The 16,203-nt window shown below is 37.2% G+C and overlaps 1 protein-coding gene across 1 annotated transcript in view; it reads right to left on the minus strand.

Annotated features, from left to right (window-relative positions):
- The window catches only part of MCM9 (minichromosome maintenance 9 homologous recombination repair factor), a 60,818-nt gene that overhangs the window by 9,571 nt on the left and 35,044 nt on the right, over positions 1–16,203 (minus strand). Inside the window, 2 exon segments of the mRNA XM_014533916.1 lie at positions 483–685; positions 6,191–6,365. Coding sequence (XP_014389402.1) covers positions 483–685; positions 6,191–6,365 — 378 coding nt within the window.

Consider the following 16,203-nt stretch of genomic DNA (forward strand, 5'->3'; position numbering starts at 1 on the left):
GGGCTGGGGGTGCGAGCTGGGGCTGTGAGGCTGGGGCCCTGAGCTGGGGCCCGATCTCTGCAGGCCACCCCGAGGGACTCCACCAGTGTACGAATTCGTGCACCGGGCCTCTAGTTAAGTAATACTTGAGTAAATCAAATTTAATTGAAAGAGAAGCCTATATTTAGATTTCTGTTTCATAATTCAACCCAGTTTTCTTTGCATGCAAGAAGTAATAATTATATATCATAAGATTTCCCCCCTTTCATCCCAAAAACATATTCACAACCATAATCTCATCAATGGCAGACAGAGAAGGACCCTTTACCTCCTACTCATTATTCTGGCTCACTAACTGGTCCTCTCACTGCTTTCAGTCTAAGCAACTCTCTGTTGCCCATTAGTGGGGTACCTTGGGTATTTATTTAATTTTCTTCAAAGAGAATTTCATTTGGCTGTGTCTACATTTTTTCTTTGTCAATAATTTGCTTGTCTCCACATACCTTTGTTTTCTAAGATAAAAGAGGAAATTATATGATCCCAGTCTTCATTCTTGGTATCAAGCAAAACCAGGATCAAGTCAAATCGACTTAAGAGTGGGCTGCCAAGGGCGATGTTCACAGACACAGACTCATGTGGGTCATACTGGCCTTTCGGGTTAGTTGCTGCCAGGATGGTGGTCCTTGTGTTCAGCTTGCACACGAGGCTACCAAAAGAGAGGGTACAATTCACTGACTGTTGAGATTCAAATAAAAAGCAAGATTAAACTTGTTAATGAAAAGGGCTGCTCTTGCATCTTGAAAATCTAGAGAAGCTCATGTAAAAGAGAATGTGGAATGATATAAGGATGTATCACAAACACCAAGTTCAACCCAGTACATTTACACTAGCCTATCTTGTAGAGAAATAAATGCTCATAAACATTTTTCATAACACTACTATGAGCACACCTCCTGCTGGGTGCTAAGAGTCATACATAGTAAACCAAACATGGATACTGTCTTAAGGAGCTTGCAATCTACTAGCTATCATGGTAAGACAAAGAAGAATACGGTAAGTTCTAGAAGTATAAAGGTCCCAGGAGAAATAAAGTTGATATCCATTCATCTATGTGGACGGAAGTGATGATCAGGAGAACATTACAAAGTAGCTTTTGAACCGGGCCCTTCATGATGTGGACTTTTTAAGTGGAGAATATATATATTCATGGAGAGAGTGAAGGTGGAGGGTGAGAGTGATTTTGTAGAATTGTGAGTTGGTTGAAGCAAAAACTTTGTGTGTCACTTTGTTTTTATTTTTCTAAAAGTGAAAGAAACAAAAAAATAAAAATAGAGAGATGGAGGGAGGGATGAAGAGAGGGAGGAAAGAAGCAGGGGAAATGAGGAAAAATAAACGCTGTTTAGCATCGAGTTTTTGAGGAGTAACAGCGAAGGGAAGATTGAAGGGGCCTGGGAGTGGTGGGTGGGTTAGATGGGGAGGACCATGGATGGACACAGCGAGGAGACGAGGACAATGGTCCAGGAAGAGGCATGAAGTCCTAAATCAAGCATGTCAACCTTGCAGCCCACGGGCCACATGTTGCCCACAACAAATATTTTTGCAGCCCAGTCAATATAATGGTATGTAAGAAACACTTTAATAAAAATTTTGTAACTTAATTTTTACAATATCCTTTATACATAATTATTAATAAGGAGCTACAACGTTCGTTAATGACTGATTACTATAATCATGTTGCATTCATTTTCTTTATGCGTCTTTTGTGCAGGTGCACCATTTCTCTAATACCAGCAGGGAATATTTTAGCAGCTGATGGCCACATCATTAGTCCTGGACTGACTTGTTTGGTGTGCGCAACAGGAAATATTTTGCTTTCAAAGAACAAGAAAAATCGGTTTATTTGCATTACACTTATTAATTTGTACAGTTATTCAGTGTCTGGTAAGTTAATGTTCAAGAAAAAATATTAATTTTTATTAAAATGTTATATTATTTTATGTTAACGATTACTCATTTATGTCAGCCCTTTGTATTCAGCATGTCTATCGAAATAAACCTACGTTTCTATGAAAATTGAAGCTTTTGTTTTTTTGCAGCTCACATAAACTTAAACCCTATTTATTTGGCCCATGTTAGCCTTCGAGTTTGAATTGCTTGTCCTAAATGGAGCAGTGGCAAGATAGGTATGGGTATGCCTGACTTAGATATTGTTTTTAAACTTACTAATGATGGGCAAGTCCTCAAGGTAATACAGCATATTCGTTGACAATCACAAATGTAACGTTTTCCCCTATACATTTCTCTGCTGCTGACTGCTTTTAATTATAGTGGCATGTCTGCCTCTCAGCAGTCATGGAACATGGCATCAGTGACATGTGCTGCGCCTGTTAATCCCCGATCTATTTCCAGTTGGCTCTAGCAATCACCTCGTGCCCTAAGACTAGAAAAGTTTGAGAACCCTAGTGTGTGGTAAATGGCATAAGAAGACACCCACTAAAGGAGAGAAAAACAAACAAGGTACTTTCATTGAAAACTAAGTCCCCTTTTAAGAAAAATTACTGAGAGGAAATATTCTGAACAGACAGTCCACATCTTATAAATTATGTGCCCAAATGGTTTTGTAAAGGTAAAATCCAGTTTGCCCTAAAAACAATGTAATAAGTGGTTCCTAATGAATCCCACCAAAGCACATTTAATCCATGTTGAAGTGAGGCTGTTGGCATTTATCATAAAAAAGGATACTGCTGCAATACTGGCAATGAGATAAAATTCAATTGCATGTGAAATAATTTCTTAAAATTATTTTCAATGTAGGTGAAAGTAATTGATTGTTCTTCCTCTCTGGTCAAAAATATTTATAAGCCATTTCCTGTGTGCAAAGAGCGATACTGAGAATTCAAAAAGCTGGCCTCTGCCTCCACTAGTTTACAGTAGAAATGCTGGCAGATGAGGAAGCGCAACACAGCGCCCAGCAGACACAGTACATGTGCAACGGATGGGGGTTATCAGCATTAGCATCAGCAAAGAGAAACTTCTGTGGAGACGCCTGGGTATCTGATCTTAAAGCAGTGCATGGTGTTAGAAGGAAATGAACTAGCAAAGAGAGAAAGAAGGTGGTGAATTATTTCTGAGGTAACTGAAAAAAATAAAATAAAATAAAGACAAGAGTAAGCGTAAGGAAGGGGGCTAAGGGAGGATTATGTGAAGCAAAATGGCTGCCTGAGGAGCAGTCAGCAGCAGTGCCAGCGATGGAAGTAGAGGGGTGGGCAGGGGAAGCGGAAACCGTGCGGGGTAATAAGTCAGGCAGCTGCCTGTAGCACAGAAAGGGCCTGGGGACGGTGCCAAGAGGGACAGAGTGGTCTCTGCTCATTTGAAAGAAGGGAAGACAGATACTGGATAAGCCTGGCGCTTGCAGACCTGTGATACAAACATTACTGCATTCAAAACTGAATGAGGCTTTTGAAAACACAGATACAAAGACACAGTCTAATCCTAAGTACTTCCAAAGAGAGAAAGAAGGTGGTGAATTATTTCTGAGGTAACTGAAAAAAATAAAATAAAATAAAGACAAGAGTAAGCGTAAGGAAGGGGGCTAAGGGAGGATTGTGTGAAGCAAAATGGCTGCCTGAGGACAGTCAGCAGCAGTGCCAGCGATGGAAGTAGAGGGTGGGCAGGGGAAGCGGAAACCGTGTGGGGTAATAAGTCAGGCAGCTGCCTGTAGCACAGAAAGGGCCTGGGGACGGTGCCAAGAGGGACAGAGTGGTCTCTGCTCATTTGAAAGAAGGGAAGACAGATACTGGATAAGCCTGGCGCTTGCAGACCTGTGATACAAACATTACTGCATTCAAAACTGAATGAGGCTTTTGAAAACACAGATACAAAGACACAGTCTAATCCTAAGTACTTCCTGCATAGTAAGTACTTCCTGATGTTTTAGGCATTTATTTACTTACTTTACTTTTTTTCCTATTAAATTTGATCTTCCTTGAGGGACTGTCACTTATTGTTATAATCCTCATATTGTCTATCACATATTAAATGCTCAATAAACATGCACTAGATAAGTGACAAGAAATAAACCTTTACTTAGTTCAGTATTTCTAAAATTCAGGGTCATCTTATATTCACAGGCTTCAACAGTTATAAATTAATCATGCTAATATTTTTTATGGTTAATTTGCAGTGGGAAAATTCCAGTTTCTCAAAAAAACTATTGTCCCATTTTTTTAATATACATAGGTTAACTTTCCTACATAGTAGTGACTCTTCTAAATATTGTACAGTTTCTAAATACTGTACACATTATTTTCAGCACTGCAGGCCCGGCAGAAAGTGCCCTTGTTTGTGTGAGTCTCTCATTACAGCCTTTACAGGGGATCCCCGTCTTCACTCATGGCTTTATTCACCTACATTCTGTCACTTCCAAATTTAACTCTGGGCTGTGGTGGTAGATGCTATATGTTCACCAAGCCTTATTCCCTTTCCCCTGGGAACAGAGCAAGATGTATTTCCCATCCCCCTGTACAGTTAAGTAGGGCTGTAATACTAAGTGCAGCCAATGGAGTGAAGGTAAAAGAACCTATGCTAGTCAGGTCAGGCAATCATCAAATTCACAGAAACAGAAAGTAACACGGTGGTCGCCAGGCACCGGGAAAGGTGCAAATGGCAAGTTGTTGCTTAATGGGTATAGAGTTTCAGTTTTGCAAGATGGAAAAGGTCTGAAGATCGCTTGCCCAACACTGTGACTACCCTTAACACTACTGCACTATACACTTAAAAATAATTAGGATGGTAAATTTTATGTTACGTGTTTTTAACCACAATTAAAAAAGAAAGTAATGGAGGCTGTTATGGACTGAATATTTGTGTCCCACCAAAATTCATTATTCGGAAGCCCTAACTACCAGGGTGATGATATGAGCTGGGACCTTAGACAGGTATTAGGTTTGGATGAGGTGTTGAGGGTGGAGCCCCATAATGGGATTTATGTCCTCATAAAAAGAAGCAGGGAGACGCAGCTCACTCTCTCCACACTCATGCACTGCGGAAAGGCCAAGTGAGCACATGGTGAGAAGGTAGTGGCCATAAAAAAGAACCAAACTACTGGCATGACAACCTGGATGAACCTTAAAAACATTACATTATGCCAAGTGAAAGTTGTCAGATGCAAAAAGTTACATCTTGTATGATTCCGTTTACATGGAATGTCCAGAACAGGCAAATCCATAGTGACAGAAAGTGGATTAGGGGAGACAGGACATATGGAATGGAGGGGATGAGGACTGACAGCTAAAGGGTATGAGGTTTCTCTTTGGGGTGATGAAAACATTCAGGAATTAGACAGTGGTGGTAGTTGCACACTCTATGAATATACTATAATCCAAGAAACTGTATGCTTTAAAAGAGTGGATTTTATCTGGTATGTGAATTATGTCTCAAAGCTGTGATGAGAAAAGGTCAGAGGAAAGAATCAAAATAAATGGTATGTTTGTAAAAAACAAACAAAAACAATCTTTGCGCCCCTAAAGAGGAGTATGCCAAAAATGGGGTAAAAATCCCACACAACTATATAAAATGAAAACATTAATGATATTCTCACAAGAATGTCATTGAGCCCTAACCGGTTTGGCTCAGTGGATAGAGCGTCGGCCTACGGACTGAAGGGTTGTGGGTTCGATTCCGGTCAAGGGCATGTACCTTGGTTGCGGGCACATCCCCAGGAGGGGGTATGCAAGAGGCAGCTGATCGATGTTTCTCTCTCATCGATGTTTCTAACTCTCTATCCCTCTCCCTTCCTCTCTGTAAAAAATCAATAAAATATATATTTTTTAAAAAAGAATACCATTGAAAGCAGACATTACGTTTTGTCTTTTTGAATCTTTCAAAATTCCTAACATAATAATATACCCAGAGTAGACACACAATTATTGAATGAGATAATAGGTTGGAGCCTGAACTGAAAGCTCTTCGTAAGTCCCCTTCATGAATTAAATCAACTTACATTTATTTTACACTTTAGTTTTCCTTTCTTTGTTCCAACAGCTAATTTTTACTTCCCTCATTCACCTTCATGGGAAAATTAATATGTGTTTTGAAGGGTGATAACTGTGTCTCCGAGAGGACCAAATATACCTTACAGTTCAATAAGGTTCGCATTTTCCATAATCAGATATTAATTAATCTCAATGATTCAAATAGATTTAACACTTACCCAGCCTTAGCAACACTTATGGTTTGTTGCTCCATTGCTTCATGGATACTGGTTCTATCATGCTCTTTGAGGCTATTAAACTCATCGATACAGCAAAGGCCCGCATCTGCAAGCACTAATGCCCCAGCCTCCAAATTCCATTCTCCTGAGTCTTTTACAGCAGTTACCGTCAGACCTAAGGAAACAAGCAGGTTGTGTCAGCTTTTATTTTCAAAAGCCTATCTTATACCTATGAAGGGAAATAAATACCTACATTTTAAAGGGCAGGAAAGGTTTTAGAATCAAGGCTTTTATTTGTACTCCACCAAGAATGGATGGCATCAGAACAACTATTTCAGGTTGTTACTAGAGGGTCTTGGAATATCCTATGTTCTGAAATTTTAATAGGCATTAATAAGTATTTTGTGGAAACCAGAAGTCTTCAAATTTTGTCTCTTCTTGGTAGGTACCCTCACTGAGTGGTCAAAACTTTTAGAAGGAGCTAACAGATCTCCAGAGATCTTATAACAAGAGGTTTTGTACTATGTACTGTTTATAGAAAAGGGTCCAAAGACAGAGAACAGTGAATATTAGTCCAATGATGAAAATGAAAAATTTGCTCCCAGTTACAGAGGATTCCCTTCATAGGTCTTATCTGATTATAATTCATCCTTTAAACCAGTCAATAAAGCAGAGTGGTCAAAACAAAGCCTTTGGAGTTACCTAGACTTGGATTTGAATCTGGATTTGTCATTCTGGCTATCATATAGTAGGGAGTTTCATAACATAGCGAGGCCTAAGTTTATCCACCTATAAAAGAGGATAACAATGGAAAATACTTTATAGATTCTTTCTTGAATATTTAAAAAGAATATAAATAAAGTTCTTTAAAAGCTGTATGATACATAATGAGTATTTAAAATAATAATAATAATAATAATAACTACTAGAGGCCCGGTGCACAAAATTTGTGCAGGGGGGGGGTAAGTCCCCTCAGCCCAGCCTGCACCCTCTCCAATCTGGGACCCCTCGGGGGATGTCCGACTGCCGGTTTAGGCCCAATCCCCAGGCAGTCAGACATCCCTCTCACAATCCTGGACCGCTGGCTCCTAATTGCTCACCTGCCTGCCTGCCTGATCGCCCCACGCAGCCTGCTTGTTCAGGCGTTTGGTCGTCCCTCACTAACCCCCTGCCGGCCTGGTTGTAGGCAGCCATCTTGTGAGGGTTAATTTGCATATTACCTCTTTATTGTATAGGATTGTTGATTAAAAAATTGATAAACCTCTGGCTAGACTGATTAAGAAAAAAAAAAGAAGACAAAAGTTACAAATGTCAGGAATGAAAGGCGGGACACCATTATAGATCCTATAGATATTGAACTAATAATACAGAAATAAAATGAACAACCTATGTCCTAAGTTTAATAACTTAAATGAAATTGTCAAAATATATAAACTGTCAAAGTTTATCTTAAAAAAAGATAACTTGCATAATCTTATATCTACTTTGAAAACTGACTATGTAGTTAAACATCTTGCAACACATAAATCTACAGGCTGTGATGAAGTCTATCAAACATTTACGGAAGAAATAATACGAATTCTATACAAAATTTTTAGAACTGTAGAAAAACAAGAAACACGTCCCAACTCAGGTAATGACGTCGGCATTATCATGATATCCAAAACAGATAAAGATATAGTAAAATAAAACTACAGAACAGTATCCCTCATTAACATAGATTCAAAAATCCTCAAAAAAAAGCAAATTAAAAAATACATAAAATGATAATAGATCATAACTAAGTTGGGTTTATTTTGGGAATGCAACGCTAATTTTCAAAGATTAATAAATGCAATTCACCACATCAACTGAGGAAGAAAAAGCAAACGACCACCTCAATAGATACAGAAATAACACTTGACAAAACTCAATGATCATTCATAATAAAAAAAAGAATTCTCAGATAACTAGGACTAGACGAAACTCCTTCAATTTGATAAAGGGTTTTTGAAAAAATCCTTCAACTAACACTTAATGATAAAAGATTGAATGCTTTGAGTCCCATACCCCTTCTACCCTCAAGATCAGAACAAGGCAAGGAGATTTGCTCTCAACACTTTTTCTTGAAAAGGAAAACCTAAATTTTAAAAAATATACTTACAGACAATATGATTATGTAGAAAATTCCAAAAATTACAATAAAGCTGCTAGAACTAATAAATGAGTATACCAAGGTTGCTATTTGAAAGTTAATATACAAAAATTAATCATATGTCTATATATTAGAAAAAATTAGAAATTACAATTTAAAAATAATAGATTTATGATAGCATCCAAAAATATGAAATACCTAGATATAGATCTCTAAAATGATGTGTAAGACCTGTATGCAAAAACTACAAAACATTTTTAAAGAAAATTAAAGATGACCTAATCAAATAAAGATATCCCATATTTATTGAATGAATTAAAAATCTCAATATTTTAAGATGTTTCCCCAAAGTGCTCTCTGTCCCCAAAATGCTTTATAGATTCAATACAACTGCAAACAAAATCCTAGCAAGATTTTTCTTTTTATAGAAATTAACAAGGTGATTGTAAAATTTATATGGAGAAGCAAAGAAAACAGAAGAGTCAACCAAAAAATAAAGTAGGAAGTCTCACATGACCCATTTCCAGATTTACTACAAGCTAGAGCAATCCAGAGTGGTAATGGAGAAAGAATATAAACAGATAGAACAATGGAATAGAATAGAGCCCCAAAAATAGGCCCACATATATATGGTCAAGTATATAAAAGTAAAAGCAATTTAATAGAGAAAGGATACTCCATCCCACAAATAATTGGATAGCCTACAAAAAGAAAAAAAAATCAATCTTGATCCATACCTAATTTTGTAATACAAAAATTAAGTCATAAGAATTAAAGACCTAAAAAAAAAAAAAAGAATTAAAGATCTAAATGAAAAATGTAAAACTTACGGAAGAAAACATCTGGTTTCTGGTCCAGCATTTAAGGAGCTTAGAAGTTACTACTCCATCTTAACACCAAGTAAACTCTAAACGAACTGAGAAATCAATAATTCTGAGATCCATCAGAGAAATGAGGTCACAGGTCAAACCCCTGCTCCCCAAATTGGAAAGACAAAGACAGAGAATCACAACTTACTAGAGCAGAAACCTCCATGGGAACCTGTACTGGGATAGGAAAATCTGACCATAATTCTCAAATTGCTGGAGGCTCAGTGTGGACAATTCTGAGAACTAAAAACTCCAGAGGAACACATTCATGGGAGGAAGAGATTTCCCACACTTTTGTGTTTTAGTTCCAGGAGCTCTTACAGGTTCTCACATTAAATATTGACAATATTTCTCTGATATTATAAGCAAAGAGATGGAAAGTCTAAGAAATAGTAAGAAAGACGTTCCAGAGATCAAAAAAACTACAAAAGAAATGAAGAATGCCTTTGATAGACTCATTAGTAGACTGGACATGGCTGAGAAAAAAAATATCTGAGAATAAGGATAGTCAATAGAAACTTTTAAAACTGAAAGCAAAGAGAAAAAGATGGAAATAACAGAACAGAATATCCAAGAACTATGAAAACAACTACAAAAGATATAACATACATGTAATTTATGTAATGGCAATACCAGAAGAAGTAAGAGAAGGAACAGAGCAATATTTGAAGCCAATAATATTCCCTATATTAATGTCAGACACCAAACCACAAATCTAGAAAACTCAGAAAACACAGAGCAGGAAAAACATTAAAATGAAAGATGAAGAAAAAATCTTGAAAGAAGGCAGAGGGTAAAACACTTACCTATAGAGGAGCAAATATGAGAATAATATCTAACTTCCCCTCAGAATATTTTAATACAGTCTTCAACATACATTAATGCAATAGCATTCATAAGTGATGATATAATCACACTAGGTTCTGCACTGGTTAGATAACATCTAGCAAATTATGATCTATGGGCAAAATCTGGCGCAGACACCTGTTTCTGTAAAAACAGTTGTTGTTTAACACAGTCATGCTTATTATATATATATTGTCTATGGCAGTTTCACATTACAATCAGAGTTTAGTAGTTGTGACAAACATTGAATGACCCTCAAAATCTAAAATATTTGTATCTGGCCCTTTATAGGAGATTGCTGACTCCTGTTCTAGGACTTAATGTCTACTTTGAGACATTAAATTTTAAAAGAAATAATAATTTTTTAAAAGGATAAACGGATTATAAAGGACATCTTAATAATGCCTTAAATTTAAGGAATATAGCATGGGATATAATTAGCCTTAAAGAAAGACTTAGAGAAGTGAAAATAATGTTTATATATTTAGAGAACTATCCTATGGAAGAAGCATTAAACAAATTTGGGGCAACTTCAAAAGAAATAACCTAGAACAACATGTAGAGTTTTACATGCTGGATACATTGAGATGTTTAAAAATGAGTGGGCTACCTTACAAAGCAGTGAACTTTTCCTCAAAGTAATTATTTAAGCAAAAATGAAATGTCCATTTGTCAGAGGTAGTGTAAAGAGGTGTTCATGCGATGAACAGATAGCTGGACAAAAGAAAAATTAGAAAACACTGAGATGAAAGAACATGAAGATACAACATACCACAACTATGGGATGCATATAAAGCAGTGCTTAGAGAGTAACATACTCATCATTAAAAAAAGACATTACAAAAATACTAAAAACCAATATCTCTTATGATTACAGATACAAATATCCTCAACAAAATGCTAGCAAATCAAATTCAGCAATACATAAAAAGGATTACACATCATGACCAAGTAGTGCAACACCTGAAAATCAACAAATGTAATATCCTTATATTTACAGAATAAGGCACAAAAAGCATATGATCACCTCAACAGAAGCAGGAAAAACATTTGACAAAAATTCAACAAATTAGGACCCTGATAAAGGGCAGCTACACAAAAACCAGCTAATATCATTCTTAATGGTGTAAGACTGACTGTTTTCACGTTAAGATTAGAAACAAGACAGAGATGTTCATTCTCACTACTTCTATTCAATATTGTACTGGAGGTACTGGAGGTTCTAGGAAGGGCAATTAGGCATGAAATGTAATAATAGGCATTAGGAAGGGGAAAAAGAAGTAAAATTATCTCTATTTGCAAATGTCATGATCTTGCATATAGAATAATCTTAAGGAATTTACTAAAAAATTATTACAACTAATAAACAAGTTCAGCAAGGTTGAAGGATAAAAAAAGCAATCTTTAAAAATCAATCATATGTCTATATACATGCAATGAAGAATACAAAAATATATTAAGAAAATACTAATTCCCTTTTCAACAGCATCAAAAAAAAAAAAAAAAACCACTTAGGAATAAATTTAACAAAAGACGTACAAAATCTTACTTATACCCTGAAACTACAAAACATTGTTGAAAGAAATGAAAGATTATTAAAATAAATGAAAACACATCCCATGTTCACTGACAGGAATTTTAACATTGTTAAAATGGCAATATTCCCTAAAGGGATCTACAGATTCAATGTAGATCTCAGTTGGCTTCTTTGCAGACATTGACAAAGTGATCATAAAATTTATATGGAAATTCAAGGAATCCCGAATAGATATAATATTGGGGGGGGGGGGCAAGGGGTTTGAAGGTCTCAAATTTCCTGACTACAGAGTGACAATAATCAATACAGTGTAGTAATGACATAAGATATAGATCAACAAAAAAAATTAATTTTGCAGAAATGAACCCACACATTTATGGTTAACTCATGTTTGATAAGGGTTCCAAGCCAATTCATTGAGGAAAGAATAATTTTTTTAAGATGCTGCTGAGAAATTGAACATCCACATACAAAAATAGGAATTTGGACCCCTACTTGATACCATATACAAAAAATAATTCAAAGTAGATCAAACTTAAATGTAAGGTGCTAAAGGTATAAAATGGTTAGAAGAAAACACAAATATAAATCTTCATGGCCCTTGATTAGGCAATGTTTTTGAGAAATGACACCAAAAGCACAAGCAAAAAAAGACAAAATAAATTGGACTTCATCAAATTAAAAGCTTTAAGCTGCAAAGGACACCCCCAAGAAAATGAAAAGATAATCCACAGAAGGGGAGAAAATTTTCCCAAACCTGATCAATATGTCTCTGATGAAAGACTTGTATTTAGAATCAAGAACTCTTACAGCTCAATAATAATAAAAAAAAATTACCCAATTTTTTAAAAGGCCAAGGATCCAAATAGACATTTCTCCACAGAAGATATACAAATGGTCAATAAGCAAATGAAAAACAGTCAAACATTTTTAGCCCTCAGGGAAATGTAAATCAAAACCACAATGAGACACTACTTCACACATCACCAAAGTCTATAATCAAAAAAACTAATAAGGGTTGGGAGGGAGGTGAAGATACTGGAATGCTCATACATTGCTGGTGGGAATATAAGTGCAGCCACTTTGGAAAACAGCCTGGTAGTTCCTCATAAGGAGTTACCATATGGATCCAGCAATTCCACTCTCAAGACCCAGAAAAATGAAAACATATGCGCCTCCAACAGAAATTTGAACACAGAAATTCATGGTAGCATAGCTGTTATTAAAAAAAAAAGTCACTATGTAGTCATAATAGAGGTACTTGGAGGTAGATTCTTTTATGCTGGATTCAAGACTTTAGCAGGCACAAAACTACCAACCTAAATCCATCAATTAATTACCTATCAGCTCATTTGTGAAACCTTTCTCCTTCCTATCCTTTCTGGTTTTGACCTTTTTTAGACAATCCTGCATATAAGGCATCCAATCTCACAAAGCTTACTTGCCTAACTTCCGTCAAGCATATCTCCATTTAATGCCATTTGTCTCTATAGTAACCAACTAAAAAAGCTGCTGTGTTTAGCAGTGGCTTTGTGCAAGCAGTAGTCTAGCCAAGAGCTGTTTTAAAGATCTGAATCCTCTCTCTACTTATGACCACATTTCTCCTGGTTATCTGATGAATGGGAGAGGTGGATGGTTAGAGAAAAAAGAATGGAATGTAAAACATGAGAAGATGTATTATAAGTGGAGAGTGAGGTCAGGAGGAAAACAAGTTTAGAAGGAGCTTCATATAAGAGGACTAAGAACACAGGGTAAAAAACTAGATACATGAAACATAAAATAATTACTAAGCATTTCCATTAATATTCTTCTGGTCAGAAAGATATTAACATCAACAAATTGTCAACAGCAAACATAATTATGGTGCTTCAGAAAGAACAATAATCTCATTGATAGATATCCAAAGGGTGTTTAACAGTATAGTCCAGCTATGGATAAGGGCTCAGACACAGCTTATATCTTCAACAAAATTGTAACCTAATGGTGGGTAGTGATCAACACAAAACAGAGAAACTGTTATTAAAGAGGGGGAGCAAAAAATGGGGGAGGAGGACACACTTTATGTAATAAATATGGAAACCATAAAGTATGAGGATGCATTCCAGGATTCATTCCACCCTTTCTCCCTTCCCCCCCAGTCATCCCTTCTGCAATAGGAGGCTTATCATCTGCAGTGCCTCATGGGGAGATTCCCACAGCTTTGCCTTGGCTTGGGCCTCCTCTCACTCCCAGTATATACCTGGGCCAACTTCATTCATGGAGCTTTGTTCCTCAAGAGTTCATTAATCAAGTCATTACTACAGTGTCTGCCAGCCTGTGGAAACTGATATAATTTCTGCCAGCCGGTGGAAATTGATATCATTTCTTCCAGGAAATGATATCAATTGCTTTTTCTACACATAAAGTCCACTTTAAGTATTATCTGACACAGTGAACAAAAAGTAGAGAAGCACTCGGTCAGCAACTAAAGGAACAGGTTTCTGAGCACCACTGTCCTCCTTTGTTATGTGGGGATGATAACACCCTCCCCTCCTACCATTCCAGGACGTTTTGAGGATCAAAATGTTATCTATACATACATACCATATCACCACAGTATGACTCATATTTAATGCACACAAACAACTGGGCTTGAGGAAACCATTTCTTTGGTAGGTCCTATTTGATTATTTAATCCATTGACAATAAAATGGGACCCCCCACTCTAAGTAGTTTTCCTAAATGTGGGAAGTCCTGGTATTAGCTGTCCAATATTAACTTTCAAAAGACCATCAGGGCCCAGGTTGTGGGCTCGATCCCCAGTTGGGGGGGGGGGGGGGCTGCACGAGGCAGCCAATCGATGATTCTCTCTCATCACTGATGTTTCTCTCTCTCCCTCTTCTTCCTCTCTGAAATCATTAAAAACATATTTAAAAAAGACCATCAGATGAAAAAGTTTCATCAAAAGCAACCTACTTAAGTATGAACAATGCCCAAAGAATGACAACTCAAAATTCTGGGCACTATATACTAAGAGAAAATTATTCCAGCATAGATGATACTTAAGAATTAGTTTTCTCGCTTTCGGCTGGAACTGCCATCTTCCAGTAATTCGCCAAAATGACTAACACAAAGGGAAAGAGGAGAGGCACCCGCTATATGTTCTCTAGGCCTTTTAGAAAACATGGAGTTGTTCCTTTGGCCACATACATGCGAATCTACAAGAAAGGTGATATTGTGGACATCAAGGGAATGGGCACTGTTCAAAAAGGAATGCCAACAAATGTTACCGTGGCAACACTGGAAGAGTCTACAGTGTCACCCAGCATGCAGTGGGCATTATTGTGGACGAGCAAGGTAAGGGCAAGATTCTTGCCAAGAGAATGAAAGTACGTATTGAGCGTATTAAGCTAAGAGCCGAGTAGCTTCCTGAAACGTGTGAAGGAAAATGATCAGAAAAAGAAGGAAGCCAAAGAGAAAGGCATATGGGTTCAACTGAAGCCTTAGCCTGCTCCACCCAGAGAAGCACACTTTGTGAGAACCAATGGAAAGGAGCCTGAGCTGCTGGAACCCATTCCCTATGAATTCATGGCGTAAGTGGGAAAAAAATAAAAAAGACTTCTCTGTTGATAAAAATGTTTCTCTTAATTGAGTGGAAGTGTGGTGTCCCTTTCCCCCGAAGAATTATTAAAGAAAACTTTGTGAAACCCTCCCCCCTGAAAAAGAATTAATTTTCTCTCTGAATTTAATTAGCCAAGTTCAGTGGTTTCATTCACAACTCTTAAGGAAAAAAAAATGGTTTATAAAAAGCAAGCAATAACCTAAACCTTTATACCACTTTTATTTAGTAAACAGAAACAGTTCAACAACCTCATAAATGTGTTAAAAGCTCTCCCTTTTCCGACAATGGTAGTTAAGCAGCGTAAATGAATCCACATTGAATGTCCATGAATCAAGCAAAGGCTCCTTGGAACTCGTGTGCGGTGCCACACATTTTTATTTAATGACAGTTTAGGCCATACATTTTTTGAAAAATCACACTTGATATCCCTTTGTGTTCTCTACTGGCCTTTCCCTTATATTTGTTGCCCTCTGGTATCCTTACTTCCATGTTCTCTCCATTTACGTTCCTGTTATGCCCTCAAACGGTAGAAACATGGGGTGTAACTGACCACATCTCTAGTAATCTTTTTCTTATTCTAGGACTTTTCAGATTGGAAGGAGAGGAAGACCGAGGTGCAGCCCAAATAATATCTATTCAGATTTTCCAAGCCAAGTGTGTGTGCAAATGTGTCTCCTCGCCCTACATTTTGTATCTACTTAACTAACAGCCCTGTCGTGCCCAAACGCAGAGATTGGCTAAGAACTAGATTTCCAAAATGGCTTTGCTCCTTTTGAGCTGGCATCGGTCTATAAAATGATTTATTTCCACTGCAACCAATCCTTCACTCTACAGCAAATATTATCCAATACAGAGGCAGCTAAACCTAATCTAGTGTATACAACCTAGTCATATTTGCTAAATTAAGCAGACCCAGCATAGCCGTTGGACAAATGAAAAAAGGAAAAAAAACCCACACCACTAAGCAGACCCGAGGGGCGGGCGTGGCCCAGAATCGCGCCCTCCCACCGCAGAGGCAGCCGCGAA

Source organism: Myotis brandtii, unplaced genomic scaffold (genome assembly GCF_000412655.1).
Source record: "Myotis brandtii unplaced genomic scaffold, ASM41265v1 scaffold123, whole genome shotgun sequence".
NCBI lineage: Eukaryota > Metazoa > Chordata > Mammalia > Chiroptera > Vespertilionidae > Myotis > Myotis brandtii.